General features: G+C 43.9%; 1 protein-coding gene across 1 annotated transcript in view; it reads right to left on the reverse strand.

The window, feature by feature from the left end:
* LOC147635296 (mitochondrial dicarboxylate/tricarboxylate transporter DTC-like) overlaps positions 1 to 16,974 on the reverse strand; it is a 30,015-nt gene extending 13,041 nt beyond the window's left edge. Inside the window, exons 1-2 of the mRNA XM_086802541.1 lie at positions 16,645 to 16,974; positions 15,581 to 15,664 (exon numbers count right to left, since the gene is read on the reverse strand). Coding sequence (XP_086658667.1) covers positions 15,581 to 15,664; positions 16,645 to 16,764 — 204 coding nt within the window. The 5' untranslated portion in view covers positions 16,765 to 16,974. The remainder of the gene's footprint in view (positions 1 to 15,580; positions 15,665 to 16,644) is intronic.
* Between the last annotated feature and the right edge of the window lie 9,000 nt (positions 16,975 to 25,974).

A 25,974-nucleotide genomic window follows, 5' to 3' on the forward strand; every position in this document is an offset into this window, starting at 1 on the left:
GCGGAACGTGGAGGAACGCTTTTTCTATTTTTTTTCCCTGAATTCGCGAAACGGCACCCTTGACGTTTTTTTTTTCCACTTTCTGGCCGCCGGCAGCGTAATAGCGTATCGTTCTTTTTTTTTTTTTTTTGAGTAGAAGGGTTACGGGTGCCCAAAACGTTTTGGGCACCCTTTAAAAAAGGCCCAAATTTTGGGCCTTTTTTAAAGGATGCCCAAAACGTTTTGGGCACCCTTTGTATTAAAAAAAAAACGGATACCTGCAAGTAGCGCCGCCGCCGACCCCTAAAAAAAAAACATGGGAAAAAAAAAAGATTATGCAACGTTTTTTTTTAACGTTGAAAGACTACCTGCCAGGCTGCCCTGCAACGTTCAAAAAAAAAACGTCAATATCAACGTTTAAAAAAAAACGTACCTCTCTGAGAACTTATAAAAACCTGCAGACTCCAGAGTGCAGCTGCAAGTACAGTGTGCACTGTGCATAGCCAAGTACAATCTCTCTCTCTCATTATTCATAGCCAAGTACATTGTACAATCTCTCTCTCTCTCTCTCTCTCATAAGGGAACCAAGACAGCTTTCTCTCTCTCATAGCCAAGTACAATCTCTCTCTCAAAGCCAAGTACAATCTCTCTCTCTCTCTCTCTCTCTCTCTCTCTCTCTCTCTCTCTCTCTCATATAATGCCTCCTAAGGGAACCAAGAGAGCCAAGAAGAACGAAGCATGGTCATGGTGGGATGAGGTGGATATTCTTGAGGCCAATCAAGGCGGAGGAGCTAGGAAGTGGAAATGTCGCTATTGTGGCAGCACCAAACATGAGGGAGTCAACCGAGTTCGAGGTCACCTAATCCATGAGCCGGGACAAGAAATCCAACCATGCTTGTCAATCTCAGCTGAGAAAAAGAGAGAGCTAGAAGCTAGGCATAATGAAGTGATTTTTCGTGCTCCTCCTCCAAGAGCTATGGCTGCGAACCCCTCATTCTTTACAACTCCTTCAAGCAACTTCTCCACATCCGTAGGCTCTTCTTCCGTGCATCAACCACCACCCCCCAAAGGCACGCAAAGAACTCTTGCGGGTTCTTGGAATCCACGCAAACGAGAAGCCGTGGATGCAGCTATTGCAAGGTTCTTCTACCATGACCACATCGCTTTCAATGTGACCACATCATGGATGCTCCTTTGTGGGTGAAGATTGAGCATGTTGTCAACATTACGAAGCCCATTATCTACATGCTGCGTATGGTGGATGGGAAAAAACCTTGCATTGGCAAAGTTTATGAGGGCATGGACAAGATGGTGGAGCGTATCCTTTCTTTGGAGCCCGACACAACAAAGAAGGCAGAACTTCAAAGTTTGTGTCAAGCAAGGTGGGACCGATATCACTGACCAATGCATGCAGCTGCATTTGTGATTGATCCAGAGTTTCAAGGCAAAGGCCAGGAATCGGATGAAGAAGTCACAAATGGCTAGGACAAAATCCTTGCCAGATTGGTGCCTGATGCTACGATGAGAAGCAAGATTAGAATTGATTTGGGAAAGTACAGAGCAAAGACAGGTAATTTTGGTTCAGCAGATGCCCAGCAAGATAGGACACTTATGGGAGGTGCTCTTTGGTGGGAGAACTACGGATCGGGTACTCCAGAGCTACAACGGCTTGCAATGCGCATTCTCAGTCAGAATGCAAGTTCTTCTCCAATTGAGCAACTATGGAGTGTTTTTAGCCATGTTGCCTCGAAGAAGAGAAATCGGCTACTCACTACCAGAACAAATGACCTTGTGTATGTGTCAGCCAACTTGCGACTATTAGCCCAGGTTGCTAGTGGTGACTTTGACCATGAGAGCTTCATAGATATGGAGCCACAGTCTGAGTCGGATGATGACGACCCTCCACCTCCACCTGCATCGATGCATGATGCATCTATGGATGATCTAGCTGACATCTTTGCACCTATTTGATATCACCTAGGACTTTAGGTTTCTTTGTTCTTAGCTATCTAGCTTTCACTATGTGGCTGTACATTGTACAAGCTATTGTACTTCTGGTTTTCTAAATATGAACAAGGTCATTGAGTTTGCTATCAAATTCTTGTCTTTTTTTGTCTACTTTCAATTGTATATTTGTCTCTTTTTACCTGCTTTTAATTGTATATTTGTCTACTCATCTGTATTGAAATATGATAACGTGTCGTTCCGGATCCCGTTCCGGATTGCAAGGGGTCCCGTTCTCGTTCCGGATTGGCCCCTCGTTCCCATATCCGTTCCCGTTCCCTGGTGACTATGGTCTGATGCCCTGCGTGGTAGGCACAAGCCCCTTGAAAGGGTCATTGATAGTGAATCAAAGGGTCAACTGTCTCCACGAAAGACAGTTATGCTTGAACAAGAGCCTGATGCTATGAGGGCTGAAATGGAACATATGAGAAAACTTTTGCAGGCTCAAGAGCAAGAGTTAAAGTTTTTGCATGAAGATCCCCATCTGCAAAGTGCTATTGAAGCCAGGAAGGCTGATGCTATGGTAGATGTAACTTTCGAATCAATGGCTCGTGAAGTGGGCAAGAAACCAAGGGAGTTGGCACTTGCCTACCTCCTCCGTAAAGGTGATATCAAAGAGGGGGATGACGGAGAGCTGAAATTCAGAAATCCACCTCGTTTGAAGCAAGGAGATCCCGCATCTCAAAGGCTGAAATCTTTTATGCAAAAGGAAGAGGTGACAGTCACCTCTCGACATGCATCTTCTCCCCAAGGCACTAAGCCTGACAGATATATATATGCCAGTACTCATGGAGGGCATGAAAGTCACATGCATGCAAGACATGTATCTCATGGTGACAGGTCTACTTCCAGAAAAATTTTGCCTTCTGAGTTGTCTCATGGAGAGACAATGCCATATGCAGGTAAGTCACATGCATCTGAGTTTCGAGTTTGTGGAGCACATGCCACCGTGCCCCATGAAATTTCTATGACGGCCCATGGAGCCCATGCAGACAGGGCTACCCCGTTGGATAAGGGGAAAAGAAAAAGAGAAGACCATGAGCCTCATGCCAGGAAGCTCAAGGAATTCAAAGCAGGTGACAAATCTGTTAACTTTGATGCTTTTCATGGTGAACATGATGCTTCAAAGGTGTTAGCATTTGTGGCACAGTTCGACATTGCTTTTAGCGATGAGGATTTCACAGAAAAGTCAAAGGTGCGCCATGCTAGCATGTTTTTGAAAGGGACTGCTGCCCATTGGTGGAACACTGAAAAGATCACCAAGGATCCCATCTCCACTTGGAAGGAATTCAAGGATAGATTTTATGCTCAATTCTTGCCACCAAATGCAGAGCAAACTCTCACTCAAAAGTGGGACAGGCTGGAACAAAGAGATAATGAAAGTGTGCAACAGTATGTTAACAAATTCTGGAAAGTGTTGCTGGAAGTGACTCCCTTCATGCAAATCACTGAGGATGAAAGAAAGAGGAAGTTTCGTTTTGGACTGCAACCAGCATATCGTTCGGGCATTGAATTGCACCCGAAACATACGTTGCAACAACTCACAGCTTCTGCTCTGCTACGGAGCAATTGGTGCTCAAGATTAAGCAGGATCAAGGAGGTTCCAAGGGGAAGGACAAGGCTGTCCCAAATCAGCAAAAGGGTGGACAGCCACCTAAAAAGAACTTCCGGGAGCCCTACAAGGGTGGTAAAGCTGAAAATAACACATCTAAAGAACAGGGCCCAAGGAAAAACAAATTCGGCTTAACCCCGGAGCAAAGAGAGCAATATGCCAAGGATGGAAAATGCTTTTCTTGTGGTAGCAAAGACCACATGTTTCGGCAATGCCCAGATCGCAAACCAAAGCACGAGGACAAGCACACCAAAGCTAATGTACATGCAGTTCCTGATGTGCAAGGAAATACAGGTCATGATGCAAAAGAGCGTATGGTTTGCAAGGCTTGGGGGCAAATCAAGGATCAGCCCGCACTCTTCATGTTTGATGACTGTGCAACTGACAATTTCATCTCTATGCAAATGGCAGCTGCATTGGGTATTGAGGTTGAAAACATGGGACCTCAGATTGAAGCCGAAGCTGCATTTATTGGTAAAGAGGTGCAGGTTACCCCTTTGATAGGGAAGTTGCGCATCCATATCCAGGGCTACCTTGATAATGAGCATTTCCTAGTTGCTCCACTGAATGGATGTGATGTATTGTTGGGCAAGCCGTGGCACCATAGGCTTGAGCCCCGCAAAGATTACAAGTCTAATATGATTTCTTTTATGCATAAAGGCCGCATGCATTTTATTGATGCTGGCAAAGAAGGGGATTCCATCCCACTTGTATCACACATCCAAATTAATAAAGCAATGAAAAAGAGTCTTTCAGCGTACTTGGTTTTTGTGCGTGATAGTCTTGTGCCAAATCATCAAAATGTGGATGCTATGTCTAATGATAGGCTGAATTTTCTTAATGCATTCAAAGACTATTTTACTGACTCGTTGCCAGGTGAATTACCTCCCCAAAGGCCCGAAGATCACCGCATAGATCTTGTGCCAAGTAGTTCTCCACCTAACAAACCCGCATACCGCGTGAGTGCTGCCCAACAAGAAGAAATCATGAAGCAGGTAAACGAGCTTTTAGAGAAAGGTTTGGTTCAGCCCAGTTCCTCACCTTACTGCTCTCCTGTGCTTCTTGTTCAAAAGGAGGACGGATCATTCCGTATGTGTGTGGACTATAGAGCTTTGAACAAGCTTACCATCAAGAACAGATTCCCAATTCCACGTATTGATGATATCTTGGATAAGCTTGATGGCTCAGCTTGTTTTAGCAGACTTGATTTGAAGAGTGGTTATCACCAGATACGCGTGGTGCCACAAGATGTCCATAAGACTGCATTCAGGACAGCCTTCGGATTATATGAATTCTTGGTAATGCCTTTTGGTCTCACCAATGCTCCTGCTACTTTTAATCGTATGATGGATAGGATATTCCGACCCCATCGCAAGTTTACAGGAGTCTTCTTTGATGATATCTTGGTTTTCTCCAAGAATGAGCAGGAACACAGAACTCATTTGGTCACAGTGTTCGAAGAGTTGCGGAAGCATAAACTTTTCGTCAATGCCAAGAAAAGTGAGTTTTTCCTTTCAGAGATTCATTATCTGGGACATATTGTATCCAAGGATGGAGTTACAATGGATCCTGCAAAGATAGAGACCATTCGGAATTGGCCCGAATTGCAAAACGTACATCAAGTACGTAGTTTTCTGGGATTATGTTCGTACTATAGGCGTTTCATAAGGCATTTTGCTATGATTGCCACTCCTCTACATGATCTCACGAAGAAGGAAACTGCTTTCAAATGGACTTCAAAGAAACAGGATGCTTTCTTGCAGCTCAAGCATGCGATCATATGTGGTCCAGTATTGATTGTTCCTGACTTGCACAAGTCATTCGTGGTTGAATGTGATGCTTGTGGTGATTGCATAGGAGCTGTCCTAAATCAAGAAGGGCATGCAGTTGCATACGAGAGCCGTCGTTTGCATGATGCTGAGCTTCATATGGATATCTATGAGAAAGAGCTCTTGGCTGTAATTCACGCCTTAAAGATTTGGAAACATTACCTTCTTGGGACTGAATTTGTAGTCAAGACAGATCATCAAAGCTTGAGATACTTTCTATCTCAAACCAAGCTTTCAGAGAAACAGATGAGAATGGCAAACTTTCTTTCCATGTTTCATTTTCAGATTGTGCATACTCCAGGAAAGAAAAATGTGGTGGCCGATGCACTATCTAGGAGGCCTTATGTTGCTGCAGTCTCAGTGGCCTCTCATGGAGATCTATCTGCTATGAGAGATTTGTATCATTTGGATGCTGATTTTTGCCATTTATGGACTGATTTGATGGCTGGTCATTCACATGCCTCTTATGTTATCAACGAGGGTTATCTCATGAAGGATAATTGCCTATGTGTGGTGAAGGATTTGCATCCAAAGGTTATGGACGAATGTCACGCTCCACCTTATGCTGGTCATAGAGGTATTATGCCTACTACTCGCATGATTCAGAGGTATTTCTTTTGGCCGAGCATGCGTAAAGACATTGAGGCTTATGTGCGTGCATGTATTACTTGCCAAAAGGTGAAATTTGACAGGCAAAAGCCTCCAGGTTTGCTTCAGCCATTGCCTATTCCCTCGCAACCTTGGGAAAGTATCACGATGGATTTTATTATGGATTTGCCTCGATCCCAGCATGGGAATGATGCTATTTGGACTATTGTGGACAGGTTTAGCAAGCAAGCTCACTTCTTGCCCGTCAAGAAAACCATCAAAGCGGATCATATGGTAAAGCTTTTTCTTGCTAATATTTTCAAGCATCATGGTATGCCTAAATCCATTGTTGGGGATAGAGATCCCAGGACTACAAGCCTCTTTTGGAGGGCTTTGTTTGATAATATGGGTACTAAACTTGAGTTTTCATCAGCTTATCATCCCCAAACGGATGGCCAAAGTGAAGCTGCAAATTCAGCCATGTTGGATTTATTGAAATGTTATGTGGCAGATCAAAAGAGTGTATGGGAGAAGTATCTTCCACTTGTTGAGTTTGCCTACAACAATACGATCCATGCTTCCACGAGAAAGGCTCCGTTTGAGATTATTTATGGCAGAGTGGTCTTGCCACCCATCCTTCGTACAAAGGATGAGATTTTTGCAGCTGATGAATATGTTCGTGACTTGGATGTTGCCTTTGGTCAGGTGCGGACAGTCATTGCAAGATCTCAGGATAAGCATAAAATGGCTACTGACAAGCATAGAAGGGACATGGAAGTCAAAGAAGGTGATTGGGTATTGCTGAAATTTGAGAAGGCTAGGCTTCGGAAGAGGCCAGGACGAGAAGGATCATATCCTAAGCTTTCTCCTCGCTATTATGGACCCTTCAAGGTGATTCAGAAGATCAATGAAGTGTCCTACAGGCTTGCTTTACCTAGTCATTGGAAGATTCACAATGCTTTTCATGTGAGTCTATTTCAAAAATATGTGGGGCCAGATCCTGATGAGCCTGTCACAGAAGATCCACCAGAGATTGAAGAGCTTGAGGAAATCCTGCAGCCAGAACAGATTGTTTTTCACAAGGAGAGAAAGCTACCTGCAGGAAAGCTTTCCAGGAGATACCTTGTGAAGTTTAAGAATTATTTGCCTATTGATGCCAAATGGGTAAATGAGGATTATTTTGCAGATTATCCACAATTGTTGCAGGCATATCTTGAGGCTTTTCAGTTGAGGTCAACTCTTTAGAAGCCCGGGGGGATGTCACCAATTGGCCGACCATTTGGTCCATCTCCAGTTTTTGCGTCTCGTTCACTTGAGGCCAAGCCGGTGTCTCGTGTGAAGAGGCCAGTATTTTGCTGACATGGACGGGAGCCAGACTGGTGCCACCCGTGTTAGCAGGATGGTGTCGTATGGACGGGAGCCAGACCAATGCCACCCGTGTATGATCTGGACTGTGTTCGACCCATGGGATTGTCACGCCATGGAAGAGCCAGTATTCGTGCCGTGTTTTGCCTATGGGACTGTCACACCATAGGGAGACTCGTGCCTGGAACTGTGTCTTACCTATGGAACTGTCACTCCATAGGAAGACCAAGATTTTATATTTTATGTCGTGCCAGTTTTGTGTCGACAGATATTTTGTACTTGTTCCATGAACGGGAGATATGTCCATGTTACTATTTGCACATGCACACATATTTTGCATGTTTGAAACTGTTTTCGCATGACATGTATTTGTGTGTTTGCCTGCTTGACGTGTTACTTACTGAGCGGGGACGCCTGCCAGTGAGTCGTGAAGTCTGCTCTGTATTCTGACGAATTTTGGTGCATGTGAACAGGTGGTAAGTATGTCGCACATATTGTTTTAATGTTTCATATTCTAACCTTTTATTTTATAAGGTTTAATGTTCACATTCACTTAAATGTGGGCACCACTTTGGGCACCCACTTAGGGGCCAGGTGGGAAGTCCCACTTTTAAGTGAGTGTGGGGGTGCGCATGGTCACCTACCCACACTAGTCCCCCCACATGCATGCGTGGAATTCACTAGAGAAGACTCCACTTTTATTTTATTAAAAAAAGGGCTCCCTCCTTCAAGCGTAGACATCATCGCTTCCACCTTACGTGAGACAACCGGCGACTCTCCCTTGGCGCATGTTTTCATGAAGGTGACTGCTTCTGTTTCCTCTGCCGCTGGCTGCGCCTCCTCTTCTACAGGCGGCTAGCGTTGACTACAGGTGCGCTTCACACATATAAGCACTGCTGCAGGCAGCCACCTCCATACAGCATACGCTGCTCTCTGCAGGTGAATCCCTTGGTCCGCGCGTTTTCACCAGCAAACTGCCCTTTCTTTCCTCTCCAACAGGCGGCTATCTTCCCCTGTACAGCAACCGTACCTTAATAGTCAGGCGGCTGTGCACTACTACCTGACGGCTGCAGCACCTACTGTTGGTGGCTGCGCATGTTCTCTCCAACAACCTGCACTTCCACCTCACAGGCTGCTGTCCCTTTCATGCAAGCAGCGTCCTAGCTTCAGCAGGCGGCTGTCCACCGAGTGTGTGTGCACTCCCGCAAACGATGCCTACAGGCCGGTGGCTGCAAGTTGCCATCTCTTCTCCACTGGTGTTCTACAAGGGGACTTCGCATCTCCTGGGTGGCTTCATCATACCACGAGTATTAGTTTTCTATCAACCATCTACAAGTAAGTGAATTTCAGATTTAAGTAAAGTATTTTATGTTTAAATCTGATAAGGGATTCGTCCCGCTCGGCCAACACCCATTCGGTGCCGGGTTGTCCAAGCTCTATTGGAGAACCTCGGTCCAAAGGTGCTGAGATCGGGAGAGCCAGGCGTTAGTACGAGAGCGCCTGTTTGTGCGTGGTCTCGGAACACCAGTGAGGCGCTCTCCGCGGAGTCCAGTGAAAGCACAGGACCGTAGAGATTGGACCACACCAGTGGTCGTACTGCTTCAAGCTTCTACATCGAAATTCGACTTCGAGCCTATTTGTTTGGTACTCTTTTCATATGTACATGGACATCATCTGGTTCTTGGAACCCATGGAGCATTGTATTCATTAAATACTCCCAATAAATATATCATATATTGAGGGGGGGTCGGCCCGTTCCGGCCCCAGTGCTGGTGTCCATCTTTCCATTTCATTTCATTTCAATTTCAAGTTGTATTAAGTTGTCCATTTCAAATTTGTGGTTTTAAAGTTGTGCTATTAAGCGTGTGGGTGTCCAACGGAGTCTTTCCCACTTGACGGGATCGGTTTCAATTATCTTCCTATGTTAGAATTTGCATATAACAGTACTAAGCATAGGAGTACAGGTTTTAGTCCTTTCATCCTTATGTATGGTTTTCAACCTAGATCACCTGTTACAGTGGGATTCTCAAGACTTCAGCATGATGCAGCACGTAATTTTTTGCAAGATATGCAAGAAATGTTACAAGTTGCGAAGGAATCTATTAGAAGTGCTCAAGACCGAGATGGATTTTATTCTAATAGACGTCGTTCACCCAGAGAGTTCTCTAAAAGAACAATCATGTATTTGCGAGTTCCAAAAGATTCCGAGACTTTACGAACAGGTCGATCTCCGAAATTATCTCCTAGATATTGTGGACCATTTCGTATTACACGACGGATTGGTTCAGTTGCATATGAATTGGATTTGCCTTTTCATGTGAAAGTTCATCCTGTATTTCATGTCAGTAGACTTAAGGAAGTACTGGGTGGAACTGACCAGTTAGTTACTCAAGAAATCATAGATGTCGAGGATATGACATTTGTTTCACACGAACCTGAAAAGATTCTTGGATTTCGTGAAAGACGATTGCGTAATACTAGGACACTACATGGGAGACATTGACTACCCTTCAGAGGGATTATCTTGGCTTTTTAGTGAGCTCAAGAGTGAGCTCTTAGAGGAAGGGGAGTATATCATGTGCACAGTGTGTATCTACCGTGTGTTACACATACACAAGACTAGCTTCAAGGTTTGGGGAAGCTTGGAGCTAGGCAGGCTGATTGGCGAGCTGAGTTAGGGATAGACTAACGTGCGGGCACCCTAGTATGGACGGGCGGACGTCCAAGTGTGGACGCCCGATGACCGGCCAAGAGCCTATAAAAGAGTGGCCAAGGTTAGTCATTAGTTCATAGAGTCTCGCGTGTCTTTGTGAGAGCTCTACGGTCCGGAGCCTGGATCTAGTGCAGACGTGCACCTGCTTTATGCAACCGAGACCGGTAGCAGTCTCGAGGCCCGCGAGGGTAGCTTCGTGGCAGTATGGGACGTCACGAGGTAGAGATTGGTCGGTATGTCCATCTAGTTAGCTCAGCTCGTGGCTCGATGAGGATAGCCAAGACTTGTGGGCTTACCCACGGCTGTCAAGGTTGGGAGGTGAGTCAAGCCTGCAACCCTTCACGTTTGCTTGGTTTTGTTTACAGGTTTCGAGTCTTTTACCAAGAGCGTTCTACGAGGTGATCCTATGGGAATTTGACACATTTCTATTTCCCTCTCTCTATATTATCTTTCTCTCTTGGACACATGGTTGAGTCTATCATGGCACGCTCCTCTAGGCTTACAGTGGTATCAGAGCAAGATTTCTCTTGAAGAAACTTTATTGGGGTGACAAAGCCATGTTAGAGCAAAGGGAGACCAAGGGCTAAAAAACTATAGGCCAATACAGGACTTCAAGATGGGAACCAAGGCCGACAGCCTTTCTCACGAGACCACAGCCATGTCATCAAAAGAGTACCATGACTTTCACGAATTCAAACGCCTTCTCAGAGACGAAGAATTCCTTGCTTAGAGAACCAAGAGGGAACATGACCAAAGAAATGCCTTGTTGTCTTTGACGTTCATAGGCCGCAGCATGGCCTTCTTGGTTCAAGACTGTTTCAATGCAACCTCATCATGTTCAACCACAAAAAGGTTTACAATAACCAACACCGGTCCTTTGCTAGCATAAAGTCTCAATGCTTCAGAAGGGTTCTGTTTCAGCTTTGGTCCACAAAGATTCCACGGCTTTATTTATTGAAACATGCAATGGGCTAAGCACCACTGCAAACCACTTGTCGAACTTCCTAGCATGATGTCAAATTGATGATCTTCCAATCTCTTTGGCTTCTTGCTCTGGCAAGTTGGGACAATTTGCAGCCAAGTGTCCCTTCTTTCCAAAAAAGGAAGGTTCTACTTCTGTACAAATGTTGCACTGGTGATCATGCCAGTTGTGATTGTGTACCCCAGTGCAGGCTGCACGTGACAGGGATTGGGTATATCTCCGCATCGTGAAGGAACGGCTGAAGCAAGTGATCAAGCATTGTCCCAAGCTTTCATTCCGTAGTTTCGGCTCTTTTCCAATCATTCAAAAGTTAAGTGATGTCTCTTTATAGTTAAGTTGCCGAAGAGTTGGACTATGCACAATGTCTTTCATGTTTCTTGGTTGCAGTAATATGTAAGTCCAACATTGTAGGATGTATCAAAAGAGCAACAACCAGATATGATCGATGTGGCAGAGGTCATAGAGCCGGAACAAATTCTCCTCCACAGATGGAAGCATGGCTTCTGTCGAAGAATAAGGCAGTTTTATACGAAGTTCACGGACCAAGGTACCCATGCCGGCCATCCAAGTTCCTTTTCAGGAATGATCTCATCAATATCAAGCGACTGCTCCCGAAGATCCTAGATCTTCATAAGATGATTGGCCATGCTATTACCTTCATGCATCTCCACGTTCTCAAGTTCTTTCTTGCGGTATGCAACACTGGCCTCATTCTTTGCCTAATATGTAGTTTCAAGAACATCCCATGCATGTTGTGAAGTCTTGCATGACCATACGTGTGGAATAATTGATCCCTTGACAAACAAAGAGATCAATACTAGGCATCACGTGCATCCCATCTTCTTTGTTCCTAAGCGGCAGGAGTAGGTGTTGGAGTTGAAAGTGATCTGAGAAGTGCAAGAGAGAGAGAGAGAGACAGAGATATGAAGCAACTAAGCTGAATATACTATAATGAAAGCAATCCCAAGCAAGAGTTATAAAGGTCTCATAAGTGGGGATACAATAGATGACCAAGCTATGAAAAGTGAAGAGGCTACCCCACCTATATATAGGCCATGAGGGGCTGGCCGACTGGAACACAAGACCTAGCCAACTGGACTGGCCGACTGGAGGAGCATCACCCGACTTGGGAAAAATACCAGGAAAACGGGGAAAAATAGGGTGAAAATAGGGGTGGCCAGCCCACAACCAAGGGCCATAAAAGGGATCAAATATGGACACAATACATGGGCAGAATATGGGGATCAATATGCTAACATGAGCCAACTCATCACCTCTGCCATGCCAGGAGTGGCAAGTACAATATCTACAAGACCAGGCTCGTCACCATTGGCATAGCCCCACAAGCCTTGGCAACCAGCAAGTTTCTAACCATAAAACTCCACAAGGAGTAATTGCTCCCATCAAGTTTGACCTCTTGGGACAAAACACCAAATACACATACTGCATTTTGTGTCATTTTGCAAAATGCACAACTGACAAGACCTGACAAGAGGCACAATATCCTATATGTAACCCAAATATGCACTAATGTGCACTGCCACGCACAATGAGCACAAACTACCACCAAATGCAGTCACATGTGCTTGTCCTATGCAAACTTACTGCAAGAAACTAAAGAAAAGAGTAGCGAAAAGCCTCAATTTTGCACTTACGAATGTAATTTGTGGACATCGGAGTAGTGTTGTGTGTAGATAGCCAATGTCAAAAGCTTAGGAGCCCCAAAATCAGAAAATCCCCAAACGCTTGCAACTTTTTCAACTTCAATTTTGTGTATGCAGATACAAAATGCCACATAACCAATGTACTACCTCCAAATAAGTTCAGAGTTTGTAGAGATGATGTACAAAGCACAGCGAACACACATATGAAGGCGAAACTCAATCAGGGTTTGGTCGTGCAGTTTTGAGATTAGGGCTTGCTAATTTTGACTACACATACGAATTCAGGTTGTATTGTTATGTACCCTGTATGAAAGGTTTGGGAATGAGCAAAAACCCTAAAAATAGCAGGACCCTTTCTCTGATACCAAATGTTGGCAAGTAGGAACAATCAAAGCTCGCACACACGTAGGAAGCAAATCGATTGAGAGAGAGGGGGAGGAAGTACGTGCACGTATATTCACACAATAATGATAAGTGGCAAGTACAAGTAATAATAATAAACCTAGTCTAGGTGTCCTTTCACACCAAATGTCGAGGGGAAATGTTATGTACCTAGTGCTAATCCTCAAGATTAATGGCCTAATACAACAAGGTTAGGGGAGCCCTCAGATTAGGAGAAAGCAAACTATATGGATGGCAAAGATCATTATTAATAAATCCATGTGTATTGGCTATTTATACCATGATGGTTATATTTATAGCAACAGTGAGCACTATATAAGTTATTGTTGTCAAAACATCACTACTCGTCGAAGTTTGACCAAGACCCCAGCCACACATGTGGCAAAGCATAGTTCAGCATGCCAAAGGCCTCTATAGGGAAAATTGGCATGGATATGTGGGAGTCAAACCTTAGCCCCTAGCATAGGGGTGGTTCGAAGCATAAAACCTACGGTTGGGAGGTGAGTTGGCTTGCACCTATCTTAGGGGATTTGTACTAATCACATGTTCTGTGTTTAGGAGATCCGTGGGGTTATAACAAGATGATTATTTATAGCAACAATGGGCACTATATAAGTGAAACATGGGTTATTATTGATAACCTTAGTCGAATGTATTAGCATGCTTTCTCCTGATCCCAGAGCTTCTCTAACCCTACCAGATTAGGCCACTAATCTTGAGGATTAGCACTAGGTACATAACAAGGAAAATCCCATAGGACAAAAGTGCCCCTAGAGTTAGTGCATGTTCACACACAGCACTACATATAAGCATATGTTTGCACGCAACACTACTTAAATGTAGTGCATGTTCACACGCAACACTACATATAAGCATATGCCCTCAGCCACTAATCCCAAGGATTAGCATTACGTACATAACACATAGCACGTTATTCCGCCATAGTATCAACGTTCAAAAGCCAAGAGATGATGTGTGCTAGAAGAAGATGCAGAATGCAGCAAACGGGAACTGTATGAGAGTCCCAAAAGCATGAAGATGGCAGCCCAAAGAATGAATCATCATGGTTACATGTCGGTTACCACATCTCAACAAGCTCATGATCAAGAGCAAGTTTCTGATGCCATGCATTGAGTATATCCTTGATGAACATCTAGACAATGCTAAAGTCTTCTCAAAGATTGACCTTATACCACCACATTTGGATTGTGGAGAACATTCCCAAGACAGCTTTCCGCACCATGCAGACTCCCCATCATTTTGGGTTGGCAAATGCACTAGCTACATTCAATCTTATAATGTTGAGGATATTCAAGCACTTGATAGGCAAGTGTGACTTCATCTTCTTGGATGGCGTGCTCGACTTCTCAACTGCCGAAAAGTGACATGAGTGGGATGTTCAGCAAGTACTTCAATTATTGAAAGACAATGCGTTCTACATCGATGATTAGTCCGAGTTCTTTCGACCAAAGGACACTACCTTGATAACATTAGGGCATCTGCTTGGACAAAAGTTCAGGAGGTGCTCCATTAGGAGAACCCTATAACCATGTACGACATCCATTGCTTCGTGGAAATCTTTCAGGCCTAACAGTCCCACATTAACAAGTTCACTTACCTCTCAAGAAGAGAGAAGAACAGAGTGATTGCTGCGGTAAACCAGTACCAAATTTGCCTTCAAGAAGCTCCAACCCGCTTCACCCAAGCTCAAAATTGAAGGTAGACTGCATAGACTTGTTGTAGACAGGTTGTATTGTGTGTAGAGAGGTAAAGAATTCTCATACTCTGCAATCTAACTTAGAATTGCATGAAATAATTCAAGAAAATTAAAGTAAAGGGTAGATATCATATGCACAGTCGAGGATCCCTTGCATAGCATGTAGGACTGCATGCACTTTCCCACTTCAAAACGTCATGCACGTACTTTTGGAGCATGCACAATCCCCCTTTAACATGTAGGGCTGCATGCACTTTCACACTTAAGAACATCGTGCACCTAGCCTCTTGAAACATGTACTAGTGTGTTGCATGCCACTTGCATAAGCTGCATGAACTCAAAACATGCACACAATGCACATGCCACAAGCACCTCATGCATGCACTTACTTTTGCATGCATGCCACATGCTAAAATCTACGCATGCAAGTTAATCACATGGAGTTTTCAATGCCCATCCACCATAAAACTTGCCCACAATAATTTTTGAGAAAAAAACCATCTCTAACCTCGTAGACATTAGTTCCAAACATAAATTTTTGTACACAGTGCACACAGGGCTTCCAACAGCATATTAGCATAATCTACAGGCCAAATTATTCAGAATTTGTACTGCGTGCCAAGGAAACAGTTAAGACATAAGTTTCCCTGTCAATCAATAAGAATACTTTCATGTAAATACTCTGACTACAAGAAGGCAACACTGAAAAATGGTTTGTATCAGACCTTATAAAAAGAGCCAACTCCCTCATTCTGAAGCATGTCTTTCGCAACAGTCACAGCTGAGCCCTGTCCCAGCTGTATGCGCACCTACACATCACCATACATGTGGTCAGTTCATTGGCCTGCTGCATCACCCCCTTCACATAAAAAAAGAGAAGAATGATGAAAGGTATGATACGGCTTCTTTGGTACAATGCACTTGCAGATGCAGACAATTGTAAAAACTACAATCATTGCAAAGGGCAATACTTCCACTACTGCAAAAATCAAAAAATGGGTCTGTTGTGATTCAAAAAAATACTACATATGGCAATCATCCTATGCATTTCAAGTCCTAGACTATAGCACATATGCTTAAACCAACATACTGATCTTTACAGTGTGAAAATACACAAATAGATGTGTGAGTTCACATGGGTGTGTACAGTCTAGATATGCAAATGCATGTGTCTAGTAGTCTACATATATGTTTGTGTTTACATGTGTACATACACACACGTGTGTGTGTGGTACTTCTTAGTCATGGCAAATATACTTGGCTTGCAATGACACTTATATGCAAACATCTTGAGCTGCATATTCTCAACAGTTCCCGAAAAACATAAAACCTTGAGAGAAGTTCTTGGAAGTTGGCATAGATACAAACATTGCTTAGTTTTGCAAAAATGTATAGCTGCAAGTTCTTTGTCCTAAAATCACCGTGTATAATCAATAATATATATATTTGAGTCTGCATAAGTATGTTAGTAAGGGAACCACCGAGTGGTAACACCCTGGTAGTTTCCAAACTAAGGGAAACGAACTAAGAAAGAAAATATTGCCAAAGCAAGTCAGGATTTACTAGCCTTGACAAAGGCAGCCTTTTGAGGCTTCTGTACAATTAGGGTATTAGAGGTAAGCCAGACTCTAATGGATATGAAAACAGATTAGGCAGCGTTAATGCACGACCCAAGCTAAGGGCAGATGCTGCGGATCTCAAATGTTATGGCTATGCTGATAAACAACTGCACGGCTCAATTTCGTACGCTCAATGCAGATTAGATGGCAGAGAGAGAAAGAGAGAGTACCTTGATGATGTCGACGGGTTGGATAACGCATGTAGCCATCATACCAGAGAAGCCGCCATTGAGGAAGGGCTTGGCGGCAGTCCACGCCTTGCTGCTGCTCTGCGGCTTCTCGGAGGCCATGGCTCTGAGGGGAGACTACGCAGAGACCCTAAAGTGATAGCTGTGCAGAAGACCTTGGAAGGGCAACCCTACAAGAGCTGTTGAGAGAGAGAGAGAGAGAGAGAGAGCTGAAAGGGAGGCGAGTTTCTCTCTCTCTTTTGCTATGATTAATTCGCCCAAAAAGCCTGCTGCCGAGTCTGCAGCTCGCTCGCCCCCTTCTCTCTCCTCTCTCTACCTAGTACTGTTCTTCTCTCTGTCTCTCTCGATCATTAGGCCCCTCTCTCTCTCTCTAGGCCATGATCCACCTCCACCGTTGGTCGTGTATGCCCTCGTGTTGCACTTCTCTCTCCTCTCTCTACCTAGTACTGTTCTCCTCTCTCTCTCTCTCTCTCTCTCTCTCTCTCTCTCTCTATCACTAGGCCCTTCTCTCTCTCTTTCGATCATTAGGCCATGATCCACCTAGTTCAAGTCCCACCGTTGGTCGTATATGCCCTCGTGTTGCATTCTAGCGACATTAATACCTCTCTCTCTCTACAGTTGCTCCTGTAGACCACCGTCCGTCTAGACACACTTACCTTACCACCGTCCGCCCGGACACACTTACCTTACCTTGCATAACCTACTAGGTGTCCCCTCGAAACTCCACAGACATTCGAGGGCATGTCCAAACACACATGCTAGGAGATGGAAAAAATGTATCCTCCCCTACCTACAACACTTAGATTGAGGCCAACATTGAATTAAATCGAGGACCTTCACCTATCCATTTGCACCACATATCTCCCCACCTTGCTTGGTGACATTACTTGGAAAAAAAAATGTATGTCTTGTAAACCAAGGACTTCACCACATATATGTTTGGCCCACCTTACTTGGCTGACATTACTTGGAAAAAAGTGTATGCCTCGTAAGTTAGACTCACCCTTTTGAAAGAGGAGCAAACAACTTCACTAGTCCACGATAATTCACTCGAAGAATGTGTGTGGGTACTTCATCCATTCGGAAACCATCATGGAGCCCACCCATAGAGGTGCTCTTGGGACCTCTTTGCTTGGTCTTACTCTTACCACCCTCCACCTCCCAAGACTAGAATGCTGTGTGCCTGTGATTTCTCATTCACATTTAACATGTAAGCATGAGGCACGTGCAAAGATTTGAGAGTACATGAATGTATTTGGCACATGACGTAGCTAACATAGTGAATAAAATCTCTCATTTTGAAGAAATAAGACTTTGGTGTTTAATTACGTTACGTTTGAAAATCACATGAGTCTTTGACAATTAGGATAAGTATTTTTATTGCTTATTAAGTTGAAAGTAAACAAAGGAAACCTATTTTGTTTGAAAAGAACACTATGATAAAATGTGCATATATCCACACACAATAATCGATTAATAAGGAAATTTGACTCTAATTGCTCTTATCGACATAAAACAAGGATGTTATTTGAAGTGCACTTGTTGGGATAATAAAGAACGGGACGGATGCTTCAATCATTAAATATAGAAGAAGCTTCTCATGGAATCCTTGCACATTAACTTATTAACCAACTTCAAGCATTGGATAAAGTTCATTATTTTGACTATGGCAGTGCTTCTTGGATGTATCTATGTCTGAGCAGGAGGGGAAAAGGTGGCTATACATGAAGTATGGCAAGGAAGCGGCATAAGTCTCCCATTACAACTATAAGCATAAGGTAACCATAAGTCTCCCCTTAAAACTGTAATCATAAGGACACTTACCATTTTCACGTTCATTGATGAAAGTGGAGGTTAGCAAATTAATACAGATCCATGTAGATGTTTTTAAAAGTATGCATGTTAGATTTTCGAAAGTAATTGTTAAATATGAGGCAATTGCTATGATCAATTAATATAAAAGAAGTCAAGCCTCTCACAAAATCCTTGCATCAACATGTTAGCCAACATCATTCAATGATAAAGGTAATCATTTTAACTACACTAATGCTTCCTTTAAAAAATTATATAAGACTATACACAAGGTATGGCTAGGAAGGGCTTCCTTTAAAAAATTAACATGGTTCAAAAACCATTTTTATAGGATGTGTTGTTCACCATTTCGATGAGTACCGTCATTATTGAAAGTGGAGGTTAGCAAATTGTTACAAATCCGTATAGCATGTGACAATGTACTTACTTGGTGTGAATTTGCTTCAAAATTGTTATGAAGCTCTCTCTTTGCTTGTTTAATATATGTTAGAGACTTTTGCACCCTTCCAACTTAAAATTGGTTTACTTTCATGCCACTTTGATGGTGTCTTCAATGCTTTTGAGGAGTAGTTCTTGAATTACTTTGCTTTTTAATTTATTTTGAACAATTTTTCTTGACAAATTTGATGAGAATGACCCCTTTGTCCACAAAACATATAATGTTGATACCGATCCTTTTCTTGGTAGGTTGGCCGAGTGTGAAAACTAATCATTTGTATATAAGCCATTTTTTATAAGCAATACACAATCATTCCCTTGTAATAGTTTTATTATTAACTCTCCTTCTTCTCTCTTTTTGCTTCCTTACATGCTATTGTATTCTTACGCGCTTAATGAATGCTTGTTTGAATAGGTGTGATTATAGATTTTCCTCCTCCATTAGCTTCTTCTTTTCTCAAATAGAGCGAGAACCATTATGAAGAACCATCTCTTCTTACTTCCATCTAGGCATTGAGAGCTCTCCCTTCACCCCTTTGATAAGGAGCATTTCGATGTAACAACGGAGTAAGGATGCGAGTGATAGCGACCTAGTACACAATAGGAAGTTGCATTTGTGGCTCGAAGATAAGGCTTAATGACACATTCTTTGGCAAGGCTAAGGTAAGCTCTTGACTTGAGCATATTTAGCATCGCTATTAGACTAGCCTAGCGGCTCCATTTTTTCATCCATTCCAAGCTATTGGGAACTATCTAATATTTTCTAATGTTCATTAGGAGGTCACACTCCAAAAAACATACAATTTTGGAGCACTGGATGTGTTTGTTTGTTATTATGTTTATTTTTTATGTTTGATTTTGATTTGGAATTTATTTTGCATTAGGGTATTAAATTTTCATCCATTGTTAGGTCAAAACCCTGGGTTTTTTGGTGATTTGGAATTTATTTTGCATTAACACCCATGAAATACTACATTACTAGAACTAAGTATCTCTATGTGAGATGCAACACCCATGAAAGACTAGATGATCTATTGCTTATCAATCAGCTTATGATTGTTCTTAAGAGCAAGAGGCTTCACAATCATCTCTTCAGTTCTAGGTAATTTTTTATGAGTGCTATCACAAGATAATAAAACTGGAAGATAGCTTACAGTACAAGGATGTACAAGTTATCCACCCAAACTAAGAGATAGGGGACTCATCATCCAAAGCCTCATTATCGACCAAGGGTGCCTAACAAACACCAGCTAGAGTCTTAGTTAAGGAATTTGCTTAGCTGTCTAGGCCAGTAGTGGTGGCAACAACATTCCCAAGGGCCCCAACCAACACCTTAAGCAAGACACCCACATCTATTCCCAAGAAGAGATATGACTTAATGCATACTTTATCACCTGAAATCATATAAGTAAGAAGTATCCAATGCTGTAGCCTAGACAATAGTTTTGTGCTCATTGCCAGTGCCACGGGAAGAACCATGACACAACTATACAAGGGAAACCTTGCACCCCGACCTATGCTCCCAGTGCCAAAGCAACCACTAGTCCTACCATACCAAATGTTTCTTAATAGACACAAGCTCTAGGGCCTACATATCAAAACCCCGTATCGAGAGGTATGTACAGACCACCGCCATCGATGCCATACCCACCTCCAGTATTACTAGTCCAACTAGTTCCTCCTAGAATTGGACCAGTACAATAGTACTCGTGACTTTACCAACAAACTCTAAGAGCCCAGAATAGAAGAGCTATGAGTCATATGAGTGATATGATTCATATAGATATCCAGAGCAACCTCTAGCCATAAATTATACCTCTCTATTTGAAGCCATGGTGCAATAAAACGTAAGAGCAACCTCTAGCCATAGATTATACCTCTCTATTTGAAGCCATGGTGCAATAAAACGTAAGAGACCTCAACAATATGGCACAAAAAACGTAAACAATATGGCACATAAGAGACCTTAACAAAAAGCAAGAGACCTCAACAATATGGCATGCATGCCCACCGATTCAATGTTTTCAGTGGCACCATGTTGTCAAGTGTCCTCATAGAAACATCACACCAAGTGTCCCATATGGAGGCACATGTTACCAGTGTGGATTCGAACATGCTTTCAAGGATTATCCTAACATAGTGATAAGCACCCCAATGGCAAGAGTATCAACCACACTTCGGTGAGCCTTAACTTGCTAATCATACAAGGATGACTTATTCATACAGTCCCCCTTAATGCCATCACAAGGCTCCAAACGAAGTCTAGGAAATATCCACCAAAGCAACGAAGAGGTAGAAAGCTCAAGGTTCGATCTCAAAGCCAACAGCACAAGAGCTAGAGGTGCAAGTCCCAAAGGCTAAATCAACCTCTAAAGAGATTAATGAACTATAACTACAGGTCTAAAAGAAGAAGACCTCAAAAAGCATGCCAAAACACAACACATAATCAATTGTCAAGGGCAATGACATCATGACCATTGAAAGTGGTTTGGACGATAGGTCTGAGGCTCCCTCCCTCACCAAGACAACAAGGACATTCAAACTAACTCTCCCCAAAGAAAGAAAACCCATTGACTACACAAACCTTCCAAAGAAAATCAAGGAGTACCCTAACCTCAAACAAGCCCAAGAGATGGAAGATGCGATGTCGTGTAGCTTGTAACAGTCGTGGGAGCTCAACTGGATACAGAGTCCATATGCCGGAGCGCGGTGGGTGTACCTGGGATCTAGGGGTGAGGGCACCCAAGTCAGAGCACTTAGGCAGCCAGGCAAGCTTATAGGTAGGCAGGCTTCTATAAGTGCTCAGGGGTGTCGTGTTATCCACATTCTCTAGACCCCTTTGCCTTCTTTAGCTATGGTGGTGGTTACCACGATGTAACATTGATATCACAGCTAAGAATAGTTACATTCTCTCTCGTTTGTCCCCACACGAACAAGCTTCGAAAGAGATAAGCCTTATGTTATTTTTATTTTTTTCAATTGTTTTATTTTTATCTCGAGTTTTTGGTGTGCGTGTCTCTCTTCTTGTGTAAGGTGTAGAAAATAGAGGTGCTATGGGAAAGTAGAAGCTTACGCGGCTGTACTCACTGCAGCCACTAGAGTTTTAAACTAACGCTGCTCGCAGCTATGAAGCCGGCCCATGTGGGAAATGTCGTTTTGCCACCAGAGAAAGAGAGAGAGAAAAGTCTTCTTCTCTCGCCTCGTGCGCTGCCAGTAGAGAAAGAGAGAGAAGCCGCTTCAATGTATGGCACCTTTGGTGGGGGCACAGAGCGGAAGAGAGCGGCGTGCACAGGGCGGTCGGCCATCAACCTAACGCCCAAGCTGGAACAAGGAGGTCATCCAACAACCGAGGCGACGGTAGGCACAAGGCCCACCAACGCAAGCAGAGAATCGGTGGGAACAGCGCGGCAACAACACAGCCGGCAGGCCACAAACGACAGCAGTGTCCGACGGCCACCAGGCCACGCATAGCTCCTGCAGCCCAACTGGTAATCACGCACCGGCACGCGCAGACGACCGCCACCAGCACCGCTAGCCCTCGAGAGGGCGCAGCGACCGTAACACGGCTGCGAAATGGCACAGAACGACGCGTGTGCAAGCAGCAGCCGCACCATGACAACACAGCGACAAACAGCGCCACAGGGTTGAGCACGAACAACAGCATTGCCACGATACGCGACACGCAGGCTGAGCAGCACGAAACGGCGGGCGAGATGGCAGCACCGGTCAGACACCCGTCACGACAGTATCTTAAACAAAAGAATCATAATAATAAGTATTCATCAAATCATAATATTAAACAAAAAAATGATAATAATAAGTTTTCTTAAAAGAGAGAATATGTAACAACACTAAAGATTGTACCTGAATTGAAGCTACATGAGATAGAAGGAGTTCTACTAGAGCAAGAGAGTAGAGGCAAAGAGAAGAAATGACTCGACTCAATAGCAAGAAAAAGCATTCTTCACCCAAGGAGGATTCTCTGGAGGACGAGGAAGAGGCAGAGTAGGAGGAAAGCCACAACTGTGGAAAGCCAGGACACATGGCAAAAGACTGCTACAACAAACCCAGTGGAGAAGGAACGACATCGGCAAACTTCATGGAGGCTCCAAAAGAAGTGGAGTCGGATCATCTTTTCTGAGAGAGAGAGAGAGAGAGAGAGAGAGAGAGAGAGAGACCCCACAACCCAATGTAACCTGCCCCAACAAAGTAAAACCACCTCTGAGCCACCGATGATATAGGTCACGTGGTAGATAGATATATATGTGAGCACTTTAGTCAAGGTCACGGGCACTTGTAGTAAGCCTTGGACACATAGAGAGAGAGAGTGTCAAGGACTATGAGTTTAGGGACTTGAGGCACTGGTCGCGGGCTATCAAGTAAGAGAAAAACTTGGTAGAGGGTCCAGGTATGCTAAGTTAACTTGAGGGGAGGAGTGCTAGACACTGGTCGCTCGCGGACTATCAAGTAAGAGGGAAACTTGGTATAGGGTCTAGGTGTTCTAGGAGTATTCACTTGAGGGGAGGTATTGAAATATACAAGTAAATAGGGTGTATACGGGAACAAGCCCTTGGTTAGAGGTTGTAAAAGAGAACGTGTAAATGTGATAGAACCTGTGAAAAGGTGAGAAGAATCTACTGGGAGAGAATAAAGGGTAGCATGAGAAGATTTAAGAAGTGTGGAGATATTCTGGGAGAGGTGGAGATATTCTGGGAGAGGTGGAGAGAATCAAGCAAAAGACGTGGAGTGAATCAAGGAGAAATCAGTGGGATTAGATGCTTGGATGTAAACTCTTTAAATTGAGGCATTAGCCTAAGGAGAATTTGCTAGTTTTTTATTATCCATGCCTACATTAAGCTAATCACATCTTAATTATCATCTAATCACTTTGTTAATGATATTGATCTTAATTATCATCTAATCACTTTGTTAATGATATTGATTCTAGCATTTGATCCACCATAGCTTATCACATTGCTATAATTTTAACACTCTGCTATACCATAACACAACATGTGTAACTCTTCTCAACCCCTTGACTGCAGTGGCCATCTCTGTGGCGGTATGGCCATCTCTGTGGCAGTTTATGAGCAGTCTTGACATTAAAGGAAAAGTCCTGTTGGAGGCTACCTTGGCAGATGCTAAAATGAGGCTTGGGATAAGTGGATCTTTTATGTATTGGCTATGTCTCCACACTCCACCAAAGAGCATCCCACCATCACCTTCTGTGATGACTCTAACCGCTGCCACCACCGGTGCCCTCCGACCGCCGTCACCGCCGGTGCCCTTCAACATCTCCGATCGCCGTTGGTCAATACCCTCCGACCACCATCATCACCGGTGCTCTCCGACGGCTCCAACTGCTAGTGCCCCTCTGAAATCTCTGACCGCCATCACTACCAGTACCCTCCGGCGGCTCTGACCACCGTCACTGCTACCTGTGCTCTTCGATACCTACGATGGCACCGTCACCACCGATGCCCTCCGACACCACCGATGCCCTCCGACATCTCCGACGTGCATGGCGAACTCCGATGGCACTCATGGAGGAAACACCCCTCTCCCTTTCCCGAGGGAGGGCGAGATCCTCTTGAGCACCATCTCCCTTTTCTCGAGACTGAGATCTTCCCTTTACACTACATGATAAGGGTTGGGACTTCGAGGAGGAGGAGGCCCGAGGAGAAGGACACCCAAGGAGGAGGACACACAAGGAGGAGATAAAGGGAGGAGGAGATAAGGGGAGCAGTCTCTCGGTAGTGAGGGGAGACTCTCTCTTGTATCACATTCACTCTAGCACATTCGGTAGAGAGAGAACATTCTCTAGTGTATGACATTCTCTGTGTTGGAGCACAATCTCTCAAATATCATTCTTGTCTACAATTTGGTGTACAGTGTTGTACTCTTGTGGTTCCCTGGGATTTTTGACAAAGCCATCAAATTCTCCACAAAAGCAAGAAAAGGTCTAAGGACCATCTAACACAAGCATGAATAGAGCCTCAAATGAAATCCTAGCTAGTGACCCATATGTTCCTCTAGCTATAGTGAAACCATGGCCATGACTGTTAACAATCCTAATATGGGATTGATCATGGTGTTAGACACAAGATTAAGCATAATATTAAGGTGGATTAAACCACACAAGAAACTCCATGACTATAGAGAGAGAGAGATTTCACACTCAACACAAGATCTCTATTGTTGGAATTAGGGTTGCAGGAAAGCACACAAAGCTTGGAGAAGAAGAAGCAAGAATGCACACAACACAAAATATTAGATTGTGTCAATGTACAAAAGATAAGTTAGCCCTAGAATGATGGGCGTATATACAAGCCGGGGGGAAAAAACCTCCTAAAGAGGGAAAAAGTGCCCCGGCGGTCCTAAATGTGTTCACACACATTACTGCCTATATATATGGCAACAAATCTTCCCTGGGAGTGATGGTGTGAACGAGAGCTGGCACTCATGTATAGGGGAGTGCCATGCCCGAAGTAGATCAATCCACAAAGGGGAGCAAGCCCAAAGCTTTGCGGAAAGCTTCGAACTTCTCACGAGGAAGCGCCTTTGTGAAAAGATCGGCGAGGTTGTCCTGTGTTGGCACATAGGCCAAGCTAATCTCTCCTGCTGAGAGTCTCTCCCTGACATAGTGATAATGCACCTCAATGTGCTTTGTGCGAGCATGAAAAACTGGGTTTCTCGCAAATGCCAATGCGCTCTGACTGTCAGTGAAGATAGAGGTGGCAAACACCTGTCCAACACTCAAGTCAGCTATAAGCCGTCTGAGCCACACACACTCAACCGTAGCTGTGAAAGCTGCCCTGTACTCAGCTTCACAACTAGAAGTGGCCACAATAGGTTGCTTCTTGCTCAACCAAGATATGCATGAGCTACCGAGCATGAAACAAAAACCACTTGTGGACACTCTTGTGTCATAGTAACCAGCCCAATCTGAGTCCAAAAAAGCATGTAAATCTGGCGGCAACGATCCCCCCTTGGGATAAAACAACCCAAGATGTATGGTGCCACTCAAGTAGTGAAAGATGCGTTTAACTGCCTTCCAATGCT

This window comes from Cibotium barometz, chromosome 9 (assembly GCF_041138505.1).
Source record: "Cibotium barometz isolate CiBa-2024 chromosome 9, ASM4113850v1, whole genome shotgun sequence".
Taxonomy (NCBI): Eukaryota; Viridiplantae; Streptophyta; class Polypodiopsida; order Cyatheales; family Cibotiaceae; genus Cibotium; species Cibotium barometz.